Source organism: Clinocottus analis, unplaced genomic scaffold, assembly GCF_023055335.1.
Source record: "Clinocottus analis isolate CAN_PGR_092001 unplaced genomic scaffold, fCliAna1.0.p SCAF_90, whole genome shotgun sequence".
Taxonomy (NCBI): Eukaryota; Metazoa; Chordata; class Actinopteri; order Perciformes; family Cottidae; genus Clinocottus; species Clinocottus analis.
Window position 1 is genome coordinate 23,671 of NW_027176252.1, and position 14,402 is coordinate 38,072.

The 14,402-nt window shown below is 42.4% G+C and overlaps 3 protein-coding genes across 3 annotated transcripts; all 3 read right to left on the reverse strand.

Annotated features, from left to right (window-relative positions):
- Positions 1-728: 728 nt before the first annotated feature.
- Positions 729-4,411, reverse strand: LOC137781858 (zinc finger protein 436-like). Its single transcript, XM_068570850.1, has 2 exons — positions 4,062-4,411; positions 729-2,951 (listed from the first exon to the last, which is right to left on the reverse strand). Exons 1-2 carry the CDS (start codon positions 4,252-4,254, stop codon positions 1,558-1,560), a joined length of 1,587 nt encoding a protein of 528 aa, XP_068426951.1. The 5' UTR covers positions 4,255-4,411; the 3' UTR covers positions 729-1,557.
- A 299-nt stretch (positions 4,412-4,710) lies between these two features.
- Positions 4,711-8,726, reverse strand: LOC137781862 (zinc finger protein 550-like). The gene is made up of 2 exons (XM_068570855.1): positions 8,425-8,726; positions 4,711-6,563 (listed from the first exon to the last, which is right to left on the reverse strand). The coding sequence occupies exons 1-2, from the start codon at positions 8,615-8,617 to the stop codon at positions 5,572-5,574; spliced, it is 1,185 nt and encodes a 394-aa protein (XP_068426956.1). The 5' UTR covers positions 8,618-8,726; the 3' UTR covers positions 4,711-5,571.
- Positions 8,727-9,697: 971 nt separating this feature from the next.
- On the reverse strand, positions 9,698-13,324 carry LOC137781860 (zinc finger protein 550-like). The gene is made up of 2 exons (XM_068570853.1): positions 12,975-13,324; positions 9,698-11,276 (listed from the first exon to the last, which is right to left on the reverse strand). The coding sequence occupies exons 1-2, from the start codon at positions 13,165-13,167 to the stop codon at positions 10,069-10,071; spliced, it is 1,401 nt and encodes a 466-aa protein (XP_068426954.1). The 5' UTR covers positions 13,168-13,324; the 3' UTR covers positions 9,698-10,068.
- Positions 13,325-14,402: the final 1,078 nt, after the last annotated feature.

Consider the following 14,402-nt stretch of genomic DNA (forward strand, 5'->3'; position numbering starts at 1 on the left):
CCGGGTGAACAATACAATTATTGACATGATTCAAATTATTAACGGGTCATTGACATTTAGACGGAACAGTGAAGGTTTCAATCCGAGCACTGATGATAACAACCAGCTAGCATCACAACAAGATGCACAAAATATTCTCAGAAACTGCTCTTTAGTCTTTCTTTTGTGTTGGCGTTCTGTTAGCATCTCTTGTGCTAGCTATCTGTTAGCATCTCTTGTGCTAGCTATCTGTTAGCATCTCTTGTGCTAGCTATCTGTTAGCATCTCTTGTGCTAGCTATCTGTTAGCATCTCTTGTGCTAGCGGGTGGGTTTGGACCCGTGTCTTAAATCAGCTGTAAAATACACTAAAACAACGATGTGTCATCAAGGTGTTCCTCATCTCTTGGGTATGTTGTCCGGCTTCCTTATCCATGAACTTATTGTTGTATGTTTTAATATTTTTGGTGAGGTCCTCTGGGCCTTTGTCAGGATACGCCGACATTTCTATTAAAAACATGTTAAAAAAATGAACCTTAAGAGAATCCTATAAATAAATCAAAGCTTGTGTTACTGATTGGTATTAGAACTCTTTAATACATTTGTTTTATTTATGTTTTCATATTAATATTAACTATAGTAACATCTATGGTGTTACGGGTCAATATGACACATGTATATTTACTTCAAGAAAAAGCCTAAAAAGTATTTTTTTCAGCAATAAAACTTTAATACAAACACAAAATGAAAAACAGAACAATTCATAACACAACATATAGATTTACAAGGTCAAACAAACCTCAAACAAATTCATGTGGTTATTTTTTGCATTTCAACTAACCCAACACAAGAGGATGGTTCAAACCTTTACAATTTATGTTAAAACATATTGATCACATTCAATAACATTGTCAACAATCTATTATACAATTACAAGCATAATATTTAAAGCAACAATCACGCGATGAAGGAGATCGGTGGATAGAGTCTGGAGAGAGTCACTGGCCAATGCGAGGAGGTCAACTATCTTAAGGTCTTGTGTACAAGTGGAATTAATTTAAACTTTATCAAAACCAGAAGAACTGAAAGGAGTTCTCGTCTGTGTGACTTACCATGTGTACCTCCAGTTCATCATTGCACAGAAATGTGTTATTACAAACTGAGCAGCTGAAAGGTTTCTCTCCTGTGTGACTTAACACAGGATTAGGCCATTAGTGTGACATTCAAATGTACGCTGATGACACAGTGATCTATCTGCACGCAAAGAACAAACTGCAAGCTACACTTCAGCTTTTGTTTGGTGTGTATGTAGTATGTGCCTCTAGTGATTTATATATACATCTTGAATGAATTAGTTTTGTGTTGTTGAAAATGTATTTTCAGGCTGTCATATAAATCAACTGTCCAGAGACAGCAGATGAAAGTTAGCCTATGTGGCTAACTTTTAGTTTTACTGTTGAGCACTGTGCATTTGTTCCTGTAAAATAAACATGCGTGTGCAAAGATGAACATTGTGAAAATGATTTATTACAGAGTGCTCATTCTGTAATAAATCATTTTCTCAGCTTACACGGTTTCTCTCATGTGTGACGCCTCATGTGTGTCTTCAAAGAAGAACGCTGGGTAAAAGTAGTTTTACAGACCAAGCAGCTGAAAGGTTTCTCTCCTGTGTGACGCCTCAGGTGTGTCTTCAGACTACTACTTTCAGTGAAACCTCTACCACACTCGGAGCAGCTGAAAGGTTTCTCTCCAGTGTGCCATTTCATGTGCCTCTCAAAATGTCCCCTCTGTATAAAAGATTTCTTACATTCTGAGCAGCTGAAAGGTTTCTCTCCTGTGTGACATCTCATGTGTCTATTTAAATGTCCCCTCTGTGTAAAAGATTTCTTACAGACTGAGCAGCTGAAAGGTTTCTCTCCTGTGTGACGTCTCATGTGTGTCTTCAGACTACTACTTTCAGTAAAACTTTTACCACACTCGGAGCAGCTGAAAGGTTTCTCTTCTGTGTGACATCTCATGTGTATCTTTAAATGCCCCCTCTGTGTGAAAGATGTCTTACAGATAAGACAGCTGAACGGTTTCTCTCCTGTGTGGCTTCTCATGTGTCTCTTCAGATCACCACTTTCAGTAAAACCTTTACCACACTCTGAGCAGCTGAAAGGTTTCTCTCCTGTGTGTCGTCTCATGTGTAACTTCAGCTGTGACTTCATCTTAAATCTTTTATCACAAACTGAGCAGTTGAAAATTTTCTCTCTTGTGTGGATTCTCATGTGTTTCTTTAAATCTTCCTTGAGGTGAACTATTTCCCCACATTTAGAGCAGCTTAATGGTTTCTCTCCTGTACTACATGTTGAACCACTGACATAAACATTATTATTCAGAGAGTTTAAACCTGACTGAGGTTCTCTAGTCTCCTTCCAGTCAACATCACTGACTTCAGTCTCTGAAAAGTTCCCTGGATCTGAGTTCCTGTCTGGTTCTGGTCCTCCACAGTCCTCGCCATCATCTTCTGTTTCCATCTGTTCAGTTAGTCTTTGATGAAGACGTGTCGGCTGAGCTTTCTCTTCATCATCTTCACTCATAAGAGTGAATGAGAACTTAATACCAGCCTCCTCCAGTCCTTGAAGCTGCTCTCGCTCCTGACTGGTCCAGAGTTCCTCCTGTTCCTCTTCATTGTGTGGGTGCTCTGGGTCCTCCTGTTCCTCTTTAATGTGTGGGGGCTCTGGGTCCTCCTGTTCATCTGTAATGTGTGGGTGCTCTGGGTCCTCCTGGTCCTCCTTAATGTATGGGGGCTCTGGATCCTCCTGGTCCCGAATGGGTGGGGCCTCTGGGTCCTCCTGGTCCTCTTTAATGTGCGGGGGCTCTGGGTCCTCCTTGTCCTGTTTAATGTGTGACGGCTCTGGGTCCTCCTGGTCTATATTGGAGCTCAACTCCTGCTGTTCTTCTTGAACCACTTGACCCAGCAGCTGGACATCTGAAGATAACACATGGACACCTTAGATTTGTTTTTTATGTTAACTACTCCACTGATATCACTACTTTCCTGTAATGTGGGAGACATGCTGCACATTCTGAAACACTTTAGTACAGTACCTCTAACTGTACCTCAGTACATGATGTGAATACTTCAGTACCTCTAACTGTACCTCAGTACATGATGTGAATACTTCAGTACCTGTAACTCTACCTCAGTACATGATGTGAATACTTCAGTACCTCTAACTCTACCTCAGTACATGATGTGAATACTTCAGTACCTCTAACTCTACCTCAGTACATGATGTGAATACTTCAGTACCTCTAACTGTACCTCAGTACATGATGTGAATACTTCAGTACCTCTAACTGTACCTCAGTACATGATGTGAATACTTCAGTACCTCTAACTGTACCTCAGTACATGATGTGAATACTTCAGTACCTCTAACTGTACCTCAGTACATGATGTGAATACTTCAGTACCTCTAACTGTACCTCAGTACATGATGTGAATACTTCAGTACCTCTAACTGTACCTCAGTACATGATGTGAATACTTCAGTACCTCTAACTGTACCTCAGTACATGATGTGAATACTTCAGTACCTCTAACTGTACCTCAGTACATGATGTGAATACTTCAGTACCTCTAACTGTACCTCAGTACATGATGTGAATACTTCAGTACCTGTAACTCTACCTCAGTACATGATGTGAATACTTCAGTACCTGTAACTCTACCTCAGTACATGATGTGAATACTTCAGTACCTGTAACTCTACCTCAGTACATGATGTGAATACTTCAGTACCTGTAACTCTACCTCAGTACATGATGTGAATACTTCAGTACCTGTAACTCTACCTCAGTACATGATGTGAATACTTCAGTACCTGTAACTCTACCTCAGTACATGATGTGAATACTTCAGTACCTGCAACTCTACCTCAGTACATGATGTGAATACTTCAGTACCTGTAACTCTACCTCAGTACATGATGTGAATACTTCAGTACCTGTAACTCTACCTCAGTACATGATGTGAATACTTCCTCCAGAACTGGTTCCATCAGGTTAAAGAGATGAAGGAACCAACAGAACCAACCTGCTCTGTGGACCCGGACTTCCGGGTTGAAAACAGCGTCCAGTAGTCTCCGTTGTCGCTCGTTCTCGTCTCTAGAAGCAGAAAGTTCCTCCTCGTACTCTGCTATCGTTCTTTCAAACAGCCCAAATATCTCTTGCGCAGCCGCAGTGAGTCGCTGCTTCACCAACGCTCTCAGCATTTGGACTTTACACATGTTCACACGACGACAGGATCAACATCCGGGAACAAAGGTGAAGGTCTAGAAGTCCGTCCAGAAGGTTTCTCCAGACATACAGAGACTCTGCTGGATCGGGACTGAAGGAGCTACCTGACACTTTATCAACGCAACGAGACGCTGCTGCTGCTGACGGGAGCCGCCATGTTGCAAATGGAGGAGCATCCGGGTCCGCTGCAGCTCGCGGAGTCACCTTCAAAATAAAAGCCCTGGTGGGTTACTTTAAAAAACAAACAAAATGAATACCAAACATATTATAAACATAATAAAGACAACAAATAAAATAAAAACAATATAATTCACACAAATATTAAATATCATAAATACAATACAACTGTTTCTCTGTCACTCGGGGAAGGAGGAATAAAGTCTCAAGAATCAAAGTTGTCTTTATTTCTTGCAATAAAGGAGGAAACATGCAACAGAGACCCAAAGCCGTCTGCAGCAAGACTTCAACATGTCAACAAGTCACCGGCATATTTCTACATATTTGAGGTCACAGCCCTTTTAGAAGAACACGAGTGGAACTAAACTATTAAACCAGATATGGTTTCTGCCATATCTGGTTGTCTTGTGAGAAAAATGCTTCCTGCATTTTCCTCACAAGACAATCAACTCTTCTCTCTGTTAGCTTGGCAGGAGATACTTCAACAGGCGTTCCCAGCTCGTTGGCTGGTCTCTGCCCTCCAGACAGACGCCCATCGTCCTCTGTGAGCCGCCACGTCACTTAAGTAATGTTATATTTTAACCACACACAATATTTACACGTTCCCGTGTCACACCGGAACGAACCATCCTGAGTTAAAACCTTCTCGTTCTCATTTTGTCCTCTCGAGCCTTCAATCCAAACTATTTTATACACAAAATTACAAATGAGTGGCAAAACAAGTTTAAAGTTATAGCAGGAAATAGAAGTATTACTCAGGTACAAATACCTCAAAATAGTACTTAAGCGCACCGAAGATAAATCAGCTCACCCCATAGCGCCGCATAGGGGATATTATAATTATTATATACATGATAACACATGAGACAATATCATCGAAACAAACTCCAACAGAGTTTCAAGACGTTGTGCAGCTTCATCTGAGCTGAACACACTTGTTTTGTATTCTGCATCATCACTTTATTTGCATTGTTCTCACAAAGTCATCACGTGTTATTAGGTTCTGTCTGATGGAGCCATCTGGTTTACTTGAAAGGGATTTACATTTTCTTTATTCTATTATTTGAAGAGTCACAACGAGTTGCACCATTCTGTTCCAGGTGCACGATGTTTGATCAGCATCTGAAGGACTACTTGGTTTTTCCAGTGTGGATAATGAAATGTCGTTTCAGACTCTGCGATCGTGTGAATGTTTTCCCACAGGCCGAGCAGTGGAAGGGTTTGTCCCCTGTGTGGACGCTCATGTGACGCTTCAGGTGTCCCCTTCGTGCAAATATTCTTCCACAAACTGAACAGCTGAACGGCTCCTCCCCGGTGTGGACGATGAAGTGCTGCTTTAAAGTTTGCGCACGTGAGAATTTTTTAGCACAAACTGAGCAAGTGAACGGTTTCTTCCCCGTGTGCAGAATGACGTGTTCTTTCAGACTTTGTGCTCGTCTGAATCTTTTACCACAAACTGAACAAGTGAACAGTTTGTCCCCCGCGTGGACAAGCAGGTGTCTTCTCAGGTCGCTGTGGGATTCAAACCTTTTGTCACAACCAGAGCATTTGAAAGAATTCACGAGCGTTTGGACTCCAGTGTGTCTCTTCAGACAACTCTTGTGGTCAGAGCTCCCGTCACATTCAGACGAGCCGATTGCCGTTGTTCCAGGATTACAGTCCACATCACTTCCAGGTGCTTCATTGTCTTGCAGAGGGTTCAAACCTGGCTGAGGCTCCTGAGTCTCCTCCCAGTATCGACTGTCATAAGTCTCACATTCAGAGGATTGTGACGTCTCATCACTATCTGGTCCTGGATGTCTTTCTGGATCTGAGTTGCTGTCTGGTTCTGGTCCTCCACAGTCCTCTCCATCAGTTTCTGTTTCCATCTGTTCGGTTCGTCTTTGATGACGCTGTGAGGACTGAGCTTCCTCTTCATCATCTTCACTCTTCACAGGAGTGAATGAGAACTTGATACCAGCCTCCTCCAGCCCTTCAAGCTGCTCTCCCTGCTGACTGATCCAGAGTTCCTCCTGTTCCTCTTTAATGTGAGGGGGCTCTGGGTCCTCCTGGTCCAGAATGGATCTCCAGTCCTGCTGCTCAGGGGAATCTTCTTCTTGAACCACCGACAGCTGCTGGACGTCTGTGGAGAATAAAATACACTCGTACGTCTTAGAGATCTCATATTAAACAGGACTGTTGAGGCCAGCAGAGAAGTACATAAGTACAATATGTACCTCTGAGGTGGAGTACATAAGTACAATATGTACCTCTGAGGTGGAGTACATAAGTACAATATGTACCTCTGAGGTGGAGTACATAAGTACAATATGTACCTCTGAGGTGGAGTACATAAGTACAATATGTACCTCTGAGGTGGAGTACAGTAAAAAGTACAATATGAAGAATAATATAACTGTAAGACAAACGTGAGTATGGAAACACGTCTTTCTCGCAGTGGCTGCCGTTTATTTGAGGTCACAAAGTCCAGATGCATTGTGGGAGATGCATGCGGTGACTGTTCACTGTGAAGCAGCACTGACTTCCATTTGAGGACGATCACGTGCCGCTCAAGCCGCCGAGGGCCACAACCGAGGAAGTGGCGGGCCGGCTGTTGCCCGCGGGCCTCGAGTTTGACCCCCGTGCTGCAGATCACAGGAGCCACACTCGAGGCCGGGTTCGGACCTTCCAGGCTTTAAAGTTAAAGCTTCAAAAGCCGAGCCCACGCGCTCCGGCCGCTCAGGGAGGGAACGCCCTGGGACGAGACCTCGCCTCGCCCTGAAAAACTGGATCTTAAAGCAACAACACACGTGAACCTGAAGAGGTCAAGGGTCACAGCTCCTGTTGCCAGGAGCAGCCAGCTCCACAGGAGCATCCTGCCCAGGAACTCTGAGAGGTTTTCTATTGCCTCCTTCTGTGGCGTGAAGCTGTCAAAAGAAATCTATATAAAAAATAATACTAATTATAAAGTGATGAAAAAAAATACATAGCTGATCCGTGCAAAAGGAGTAGTACAGTCAGAAGTACAATATGTACTTCTGAGGGGTAGTACAGTCAAAAGTACAATATGAATGTCTTGGATGTATCGTAGAAAAAAGTATGAAAATATTGAGATACTTCAGTACAGCACCTGTAAGTACATGAAGTGAATACTTCAGTACATGAAGTGAATACTTTAGTACATGAAGTGAATACTTTAGTACATGAAGTGAATACTTCAGTACATGAAGTGAATACTTTAGTACATGAAGTGAATACTTCAGTACATGAAGTGAATACTTTAGTACATGAAGTGAATACTTCAGTACATGAAGTGAATACTTCAGTACATGAAGTGAATACTAATCTACAGAACTGGTTCCATCAGTTTGAAGTGATGACGCGTCAGGTGTTTTCTTTAGTCCAGTCTACTGTGTAAAGCGATCAAGCTGCTGTAAAGCGATCAAACTGCTGTAAAGCGATCAAGCTGCTGTAAAGCGATCACGCTGCTGTAAAGCGATCAAACTGCTGTAAAGCGATCAAACTGCTGTAAAGCGATCAAACTGCTGTAAAGCGATCACGCTGCTGTAAAGCGATCAAGCTGCTGTAAAGCGATCAAACTGCTGTAAAGCGATCACGCTGCTGTAAAGCGATCAAACTGCTGTAAAGCGATCAAGCTGCTGTAAAGCGATCACGCTGCTGTAAAGCGATCAAACTGCTGTAAAGCGATCAAGCTGCTGTAAAGCGATCAAGCTGCTGTAAAGCCATCACGCTGCTGTCGTGATATTGTCTCTCTGGTGTTGTCCTGCAGCTTCAGCTCTCATTATTTTATTTCACTTCAGTCCCAGAAGCTTTGATGAGTTTTGGAGTTAAACTGGACTTAAATCTTTCTGATTATCATCTTTTTGATCTTTTGAGTCACAGGCTGTCGCGTCACAACGAGACAGCATCAAGTCCGAGTTGTGCGTCTCAGAACTGTTGGACGTCATGTTTTGTGCTATTGGACCTCAACCAACAGAACCAACCTGCTCTGTGGACCCGGACTTCCGGGTTGAAAACAGCGTCCAGTAGTCTCCGTTGTCGCTCGTTCTCGTCTCTAGAAGCAGAAAGTTCCTCCTCGTACTCTGCTATCGTTCTTTCAAACAGCCCAAATATCTCTTGCGCAGCCGCAGTGAGTCGCTGCTCCACTAGAGATCTCAGCTTCTGGGCTCTCGACATGTTCTCAGGTCTCTGGTCCCGTTGACCGGTTGGCTCGGTTCACGTGTTGAAACGTGTATTTATAAAGAAGGTGGATAAAGAATAAAGAAACCTCTTCAGGGAGCCGCCATCTTGTCCCAAGCAGAGAAGTCAAAGTACTTCCCGGTCCCGGTGTTAACCTTCAAAATAAAACGTGTGTTCATTCGTTACTTTTATTTTGGTTGGTTAAATATTACTTTAAGTACATTTTCCCAATAATTCATCTGTTTTTTGTATAGTTCTATAATTATGCTTCCTGAAATGATCGGAACAAATGTAAAGAAAATGAAACCACTGTGAATAAATATAATACTTACATCCGGGCCAGCAGCAGCTTGCGGGTCACCTTCAAAATAAAAGCCCGTAGAAGTCCTCTTTAGAGAAGTCACCTGAATCATTTTGCAGTAATTCTGCTCTTAAATCTGCCTTTTTATACTTTGAGTCTGACAATATAATACACAATATAAACATAAATAAAATGTATACTGAGGTAGTTACATGGATACTCGTGTCATGTACTCGTGTCATATATACTAGTGTCATGTACTCGTGTCATGTATACTAGTGTCATGTACTCGTGTCATGTACTCGTGTCATGTACTCGTGTCATATATACTAGTGTCATGTACTCGTGTCATGTATACTAGTGTCATGTACTCGTGTCATGTATACTAGTGTCATGTACTCGTGTCATGTACTCGTGTCATGTATACTAGTGTCATGTATACTAGTGTCATGTACTCGTGTCATATATACTAGTGTCATGTACTCGTGTCATGTATACTAGTGTCATGTACTCGTGTCATATATACTAGTGTCATGTATACTAGTGTCATGTACTCGTGTCATGTATACTCGTGTCATATATACTCGTGTCATGTACTCGTGTCATGTACTCGTGTCATGTGTACTTGGAAGTAGTTGCCTGTTCCAGGTGGATATTCATGCTCAATCTTTTGTGTTCAAAAATCTTTTGGTGAACGTAAAGAAAAGTTCAGGATTCGGTGAGTTATAATAAAACTGATTTAATGAAAAATTCAAAAAGGTGATACAGTATAAACTTCTAAGCTGAAGGTACTTTTTAAACATCAGTTATTTCTTTCTTGGCATATATAACGTTCATCAGTCCATGTGTATCTTCCTTTAATAAATCCATTTTGAGTTGAGGCCACAATAGATGGCAAATGTTTCTCCAACCTTCTGAAAAGCACTTTTGATATTATTTTCACATCGTTATGAATTAGGGCGACGGGGCGGTATCATTTTCAAGTGCCTCTTCAAACATATTCAGCAACCCCTCCCAATGTTTGAGTGTTTACCCATGTCTCACTTCTTTCTGATGCTCTTTCAATTGAGATTTTTTTTAAATTACAGAGACCAGAGAATCTTTTTAACGAAAACTGAACGACTAATTTGTTTTTTCAGAGTGGACATTAAAAATGTTTTTTCAGACTTTGTGCTTGTGCGAATGTGTGTAAACACATGTGCAGTTCCAGGTTTCCCTTTCGTGTAAATGTTTTACCACAAACTGAACAACAAAATGGTTTCTCCCCTGTGTGGACAATTGCATGTCGTTGCAGACTTTGTCCTCGTGTGAATGTTTTACCACAAACTGAACAACTGAAGGGTTTCTCCCCTGTGTGGAGAATAAAATGTTCTTTCAGACTTTGTCCTCGTGTGAATTTTTTACCACAAACTGAACAACTGAACGGTTTCTCCCCTGTGTGGATAAGGACGTGTCTTCTCATATCACGACTGAATACAAATCCTTTGCCACAAAACGAGCAACTCAATTTTTTCACTCCTGTTTTGGATCCCAGGTGTATTTTCAGATGGTCAGAGCTCCCGTCACATTCAGACGAGCCGATTGCCGTTGTTCCAGGATTACAGTCCACATCACTTCCAGGTGCTTCACTGTCTTGCAGAGGGTTCAAACCTGGCTGAGGCTCCTGAGTCTCCTCCCAGTATCGACTGTCATAAGTCTCACATTCAGAGGATTGTGACGTCTGAACAGTATCTGGCCCTCGATGTCTTTCTGGATCTGAGTTCCTGTCTGGTTCTAGTCCTCCACAGTCCTCTTCATCAGCTTCTGTTTCCATCTGTTCAGTTTGTCTTTGATGAAGCTGTGAGGACTGAGCTTCCTCTTCATCATCTTCACTCTTACCAGGAGTGAATGAGAACTTGATACCAGCCTCCTCCAGCCCTTCAAGCTGCTCTCCCTGCTGACTGATCCAGAGTTCCTCCTGTTCCTCTTTAATGTGAGGGGGCTCTGGGTCCTCCTGGTCATCTTTGATGTGAGGGGGCTCTGGGTCCTCCTGGTCATCTTTGATGTGAGGGGGCTCTGGGTCCTCCTGGTCATCTTTGATGTGAGGGGGCTCTGGGTTCTCCTGGTCATCTTTGATGTGAGGGGGCTCTGGGTCCTCCTGTTCCTTTTTAATGTGTGAGGGCTCTGGGTCCTCCTGGTCATCTTTGATGTGAGGGGGCTCTGGGTCCTCCTGGTCATCTTTGATGTGAGGGGGTTCTGGGTCCTCCTGTTCCTTTTTAATGTGTGAGGGCTCAGGGTCCTCCTGGTCCAGACTGGAGCTCCAGTCCTGCTGCTCAGGGGGAACCTCTACTTGAACCACCGACAGCTGCTGGACGTCTGTGGAGAATAAAGTACATTAATATGTCTTATGAATCTCATATCAAACTCTCTATTATTCAAGAGCTTTATCACTGAAAAAGTATGTGTTTACAGTTTGAGCACGAATCCAAGAGCAAGCCGGACTCGTGTGGTGTGAGGACGGAGTTCAGAGGGAGAGGATGAAAGAACTCTGAAGGGAAATCAAGTCCGGATTCAAAAGTACAAGAACATAGAAAGAGGAAGAAAAACTGTCCTCTGAAAAGTACAATATGTACCTCTGAGTTTCACAGTAAAAATGTACCTCTAGGAAGTAGTACATTAAAAAGTACAATATATACCACAGAAATGTAGTACATTACAAAAAAATACAATATTCACCTCTGAGATGTAGTACTGTAAACAATTTGAACCTCTGACCTGAATACTGCAGTACAGTACCTGTAACTCTACCTCAGTACATGATGTGAATACTTCAGTACCTGTAACTCTACCTCAGTACATGATGTGAATACTTCAGTACCTGTAACTCTACCTCAGTACATGATGTGAATACTTCAGTACCTGTAACTCTACCTCAGTACATGATGTGAATACTTCAGTACCTGTAACTCTACTTCAGTACATGATGTGAATACTTCAGTACCTGCAACTCTACCTCAGTACATGATGTGAATACTTCAGTACCTGTAACTCTACCTCAGTACATGATGTGAATACTTCAGTACCTCTAACTGTACCTCAGTACATGATGTGAATACTTCAGTACCTCTAACTGTACCTCAGTACATGATGTGAATACTTCAGTACCTGTAACTCTACCTCAGTACATGATGTGAATACTTCAGTACCTGTAACTCTACCTCAGTACATGATGTGAATACTTCAGTACCTGTAACTCTACCTCAGTACATGATGTGAATACTTCAGTACCTGTAACTCTACCTCAGTACATGATGTGAATACTTCAGTACCTGTAACTCTACCTCAGTACATGATGTGAATACTTCAGTACCTGTAACTCTACTTCAGTACATGATGTGAATACTTCAGTACCTGCAACTCTACCTCAGTACATGATGTGAATACTTCAGTACCTGTAACTCTACCTCAGTACATGATGTGAATACTTCAGTACCTCTAACTGTACCTCAGTACATGATGTGAATACTTCAGTACCTCTAACTGTACCTCAGTACATGATGTGAATACTTCAGTACCTGTAACTCTACCTCAGTACATGATGTGAATACTTCAGTACCTGTAACTCTACCTCAGTACATGATGTGAATACTTCAGTACCTGTAACTCTACCTCAGTACATGATGTGAATACTTCAGTACCTGTAACTCTACCTCAGTACATGATGTGAATACTTCAGTACCTGTAACTCTACCTCAGTACATGATGTGAATACTTCAGTACCTGTAACTCTACCTCAGTACATGATGTGAATACTTCAGTACCTGTAACTCTACCTCAGTACATGATGTGAATACTTCAGTACCTGTAACTCTACCTCAGTACATGATGTGAATACTTCAGTACCTGTAACTCTACCTCAGTACATGATGTGAATACTTCAGTACCTGTAACTCTACCTCAGTACATGATGTGAATACTTCAGTACCTGTAACTCTACCTCAGTACATGATGTGAATACTTCCTCCAGAACTGGTTCCATCAGGTTAAAGAGATGAAGGAACCAACAGAACCAACCTGCTCTGTGGACCCGGACTTCCGGGTTGAAAACAGCGTCCAGTAGTCTCCGTTGTCGCTCGTTCTCGTCTCTAGAAGCAGAAAGTTCCTCCTCGTACTCTGCTATCGTTCTTTCAAACAGCCCAAATATCTCTTGCGCAGCCGCAGTGAGTCGCTGCTTCACCAACGCTCTCAGCATTTGGACTTTACACATGTTCACACGACGACAGGATCAACATCCGGGAACAAAGGTGAAGGTCTAGAAGTCCGTCCAGAAGGTTTCTCCAGACATACAGAGACTCTGCTGGATCGGGACTGAAGGAGCTACCTGACACTTTATCAACGCAACGAGACGCTGCTGCTGCTGACGGGAGCCGCCATGTTGCAAATGGAGGAGCATCCGGGTCCGCTGCAGCTCGCGGAGTCACCTTCAAAATAAAAGCCCGTAGACGGTCCAATGTGGATTTCATCACAGACTTGGCTCATAGAGCGCATTTTATCTGAACACTTTTTTAACATCGTTATCTTAAGTTCGTGGACAATAACACGTTCAGCTGCTTCCTCTCGTCCACGTTAGTCACATTTGTCTGCATCATGTCTTCCTACTACTTTTTATCTTATTACTTGTGAGCAGTGCTACTGTAATCCTGTATTTTCCCCACAGAGGGACTAATAAAGGATTATCTTGTCTTCTCATGGTACTCTTAAGCCCAGTGTTTCCAGATAGAAGTCTTGGTATCACTGTTTCATCTCCTGGTTTTTCCTGAACGTCCAATTTCTCCCTCTTGAACTCTTGAACTCTGTAAAACCATCTTCCTTTTCTGTTTGTGATGGTTTCCTGCTGATACCATGAAAGATTATACAAAGAAGACATAAAAGACACCACTTCAGGAAAGGTTGGCACTGCGAAATGTTTAAATGTATCTGCGTTCCCTTTGTGTTGTTTTCATAAAGCCAATAAAGAGCTGCAGACACAGCGAGTTCCTTTTCTTCTGTTTTCATTCCGAGAAGCAAAAAACACGAACAATGTACACAAAAGAAACGGTGTGGTATGAGACACACCTGTTCACATACCACAGGTAGGGGACTCACCTGTTCACATTCAGCTATGTGGACAGGTGAGTCCCCTTCTGAGCAGCTCACCATTGTTTGCAGGGACCAGAGTTATGTACTCAACTGTGACAAAAACAACAACTTTGAACAGAGAATGTCTTCAACTTACATTTGACCTTTGTCTTTATTTGGCAAAGCTAGTTTTCAATGTATAAAAAATAAACAGCTCCAGGCCGTCAGGAGGCTGCGCTGCGTGTGTGTCTGATGGTTGTGGTTCACCTGTAGGAAGTAGCTAACCTTGTTAAACTCATTAAGATTCTGAAAACTAGGATTCTTCTTTCGTACTTCAAACACTTTATTTCAAGATGTAATTGCTTCCTCCCGTTCTCTTGTCCA

Bases quoted from the DNA above. Each gene is read 5' to 3' on its own strand.
- LOC137781862 (XM_068570855.1), bottom strand. From the start codon at position 8,617: ATGTCGAGAGCCCAGAAGCTGAGATCTCTAGTGGAGCAGCGACTCACT. The intron at 6,564-8,424 runs GTTGGTTCTGTT...TATTCTCCACAG, and splicing joins AGTCCGGGTCCACAGAGCAG to ACGTCCAGCAGCTGTCGGTG.
- LOC137781858 (XM_068570850.1), bottom strand. From the start codon at position 4,254: ATGTGTAAAGTCCAAATGCTGAGAGCGTTGGTGAAGCAGCGACTCACT. The intron at 2,952-4,061 runs GTTGGTTCTGTT...TGTTATCTTCAG, and splicing joins AGTCCGGGTCCACAGAGCAG to ATGTCCAGCTGCTGGGTCAA.
- LOC137781860 (XM_068570853.1), bottom strand. From the start codon at position 13,167: ATGTGTAAAGTCCAAATGCTGAGAGCGTTGGTGAAGCAGCGACTCACT. The intron at 11,277-12,974 runs GTTGGTTCTGTT...TATTCTCCACAG, and splicing joins AGTCCGGGTCCACAGAGCAG to ACGTCCAGCAGCTGTCGGTG.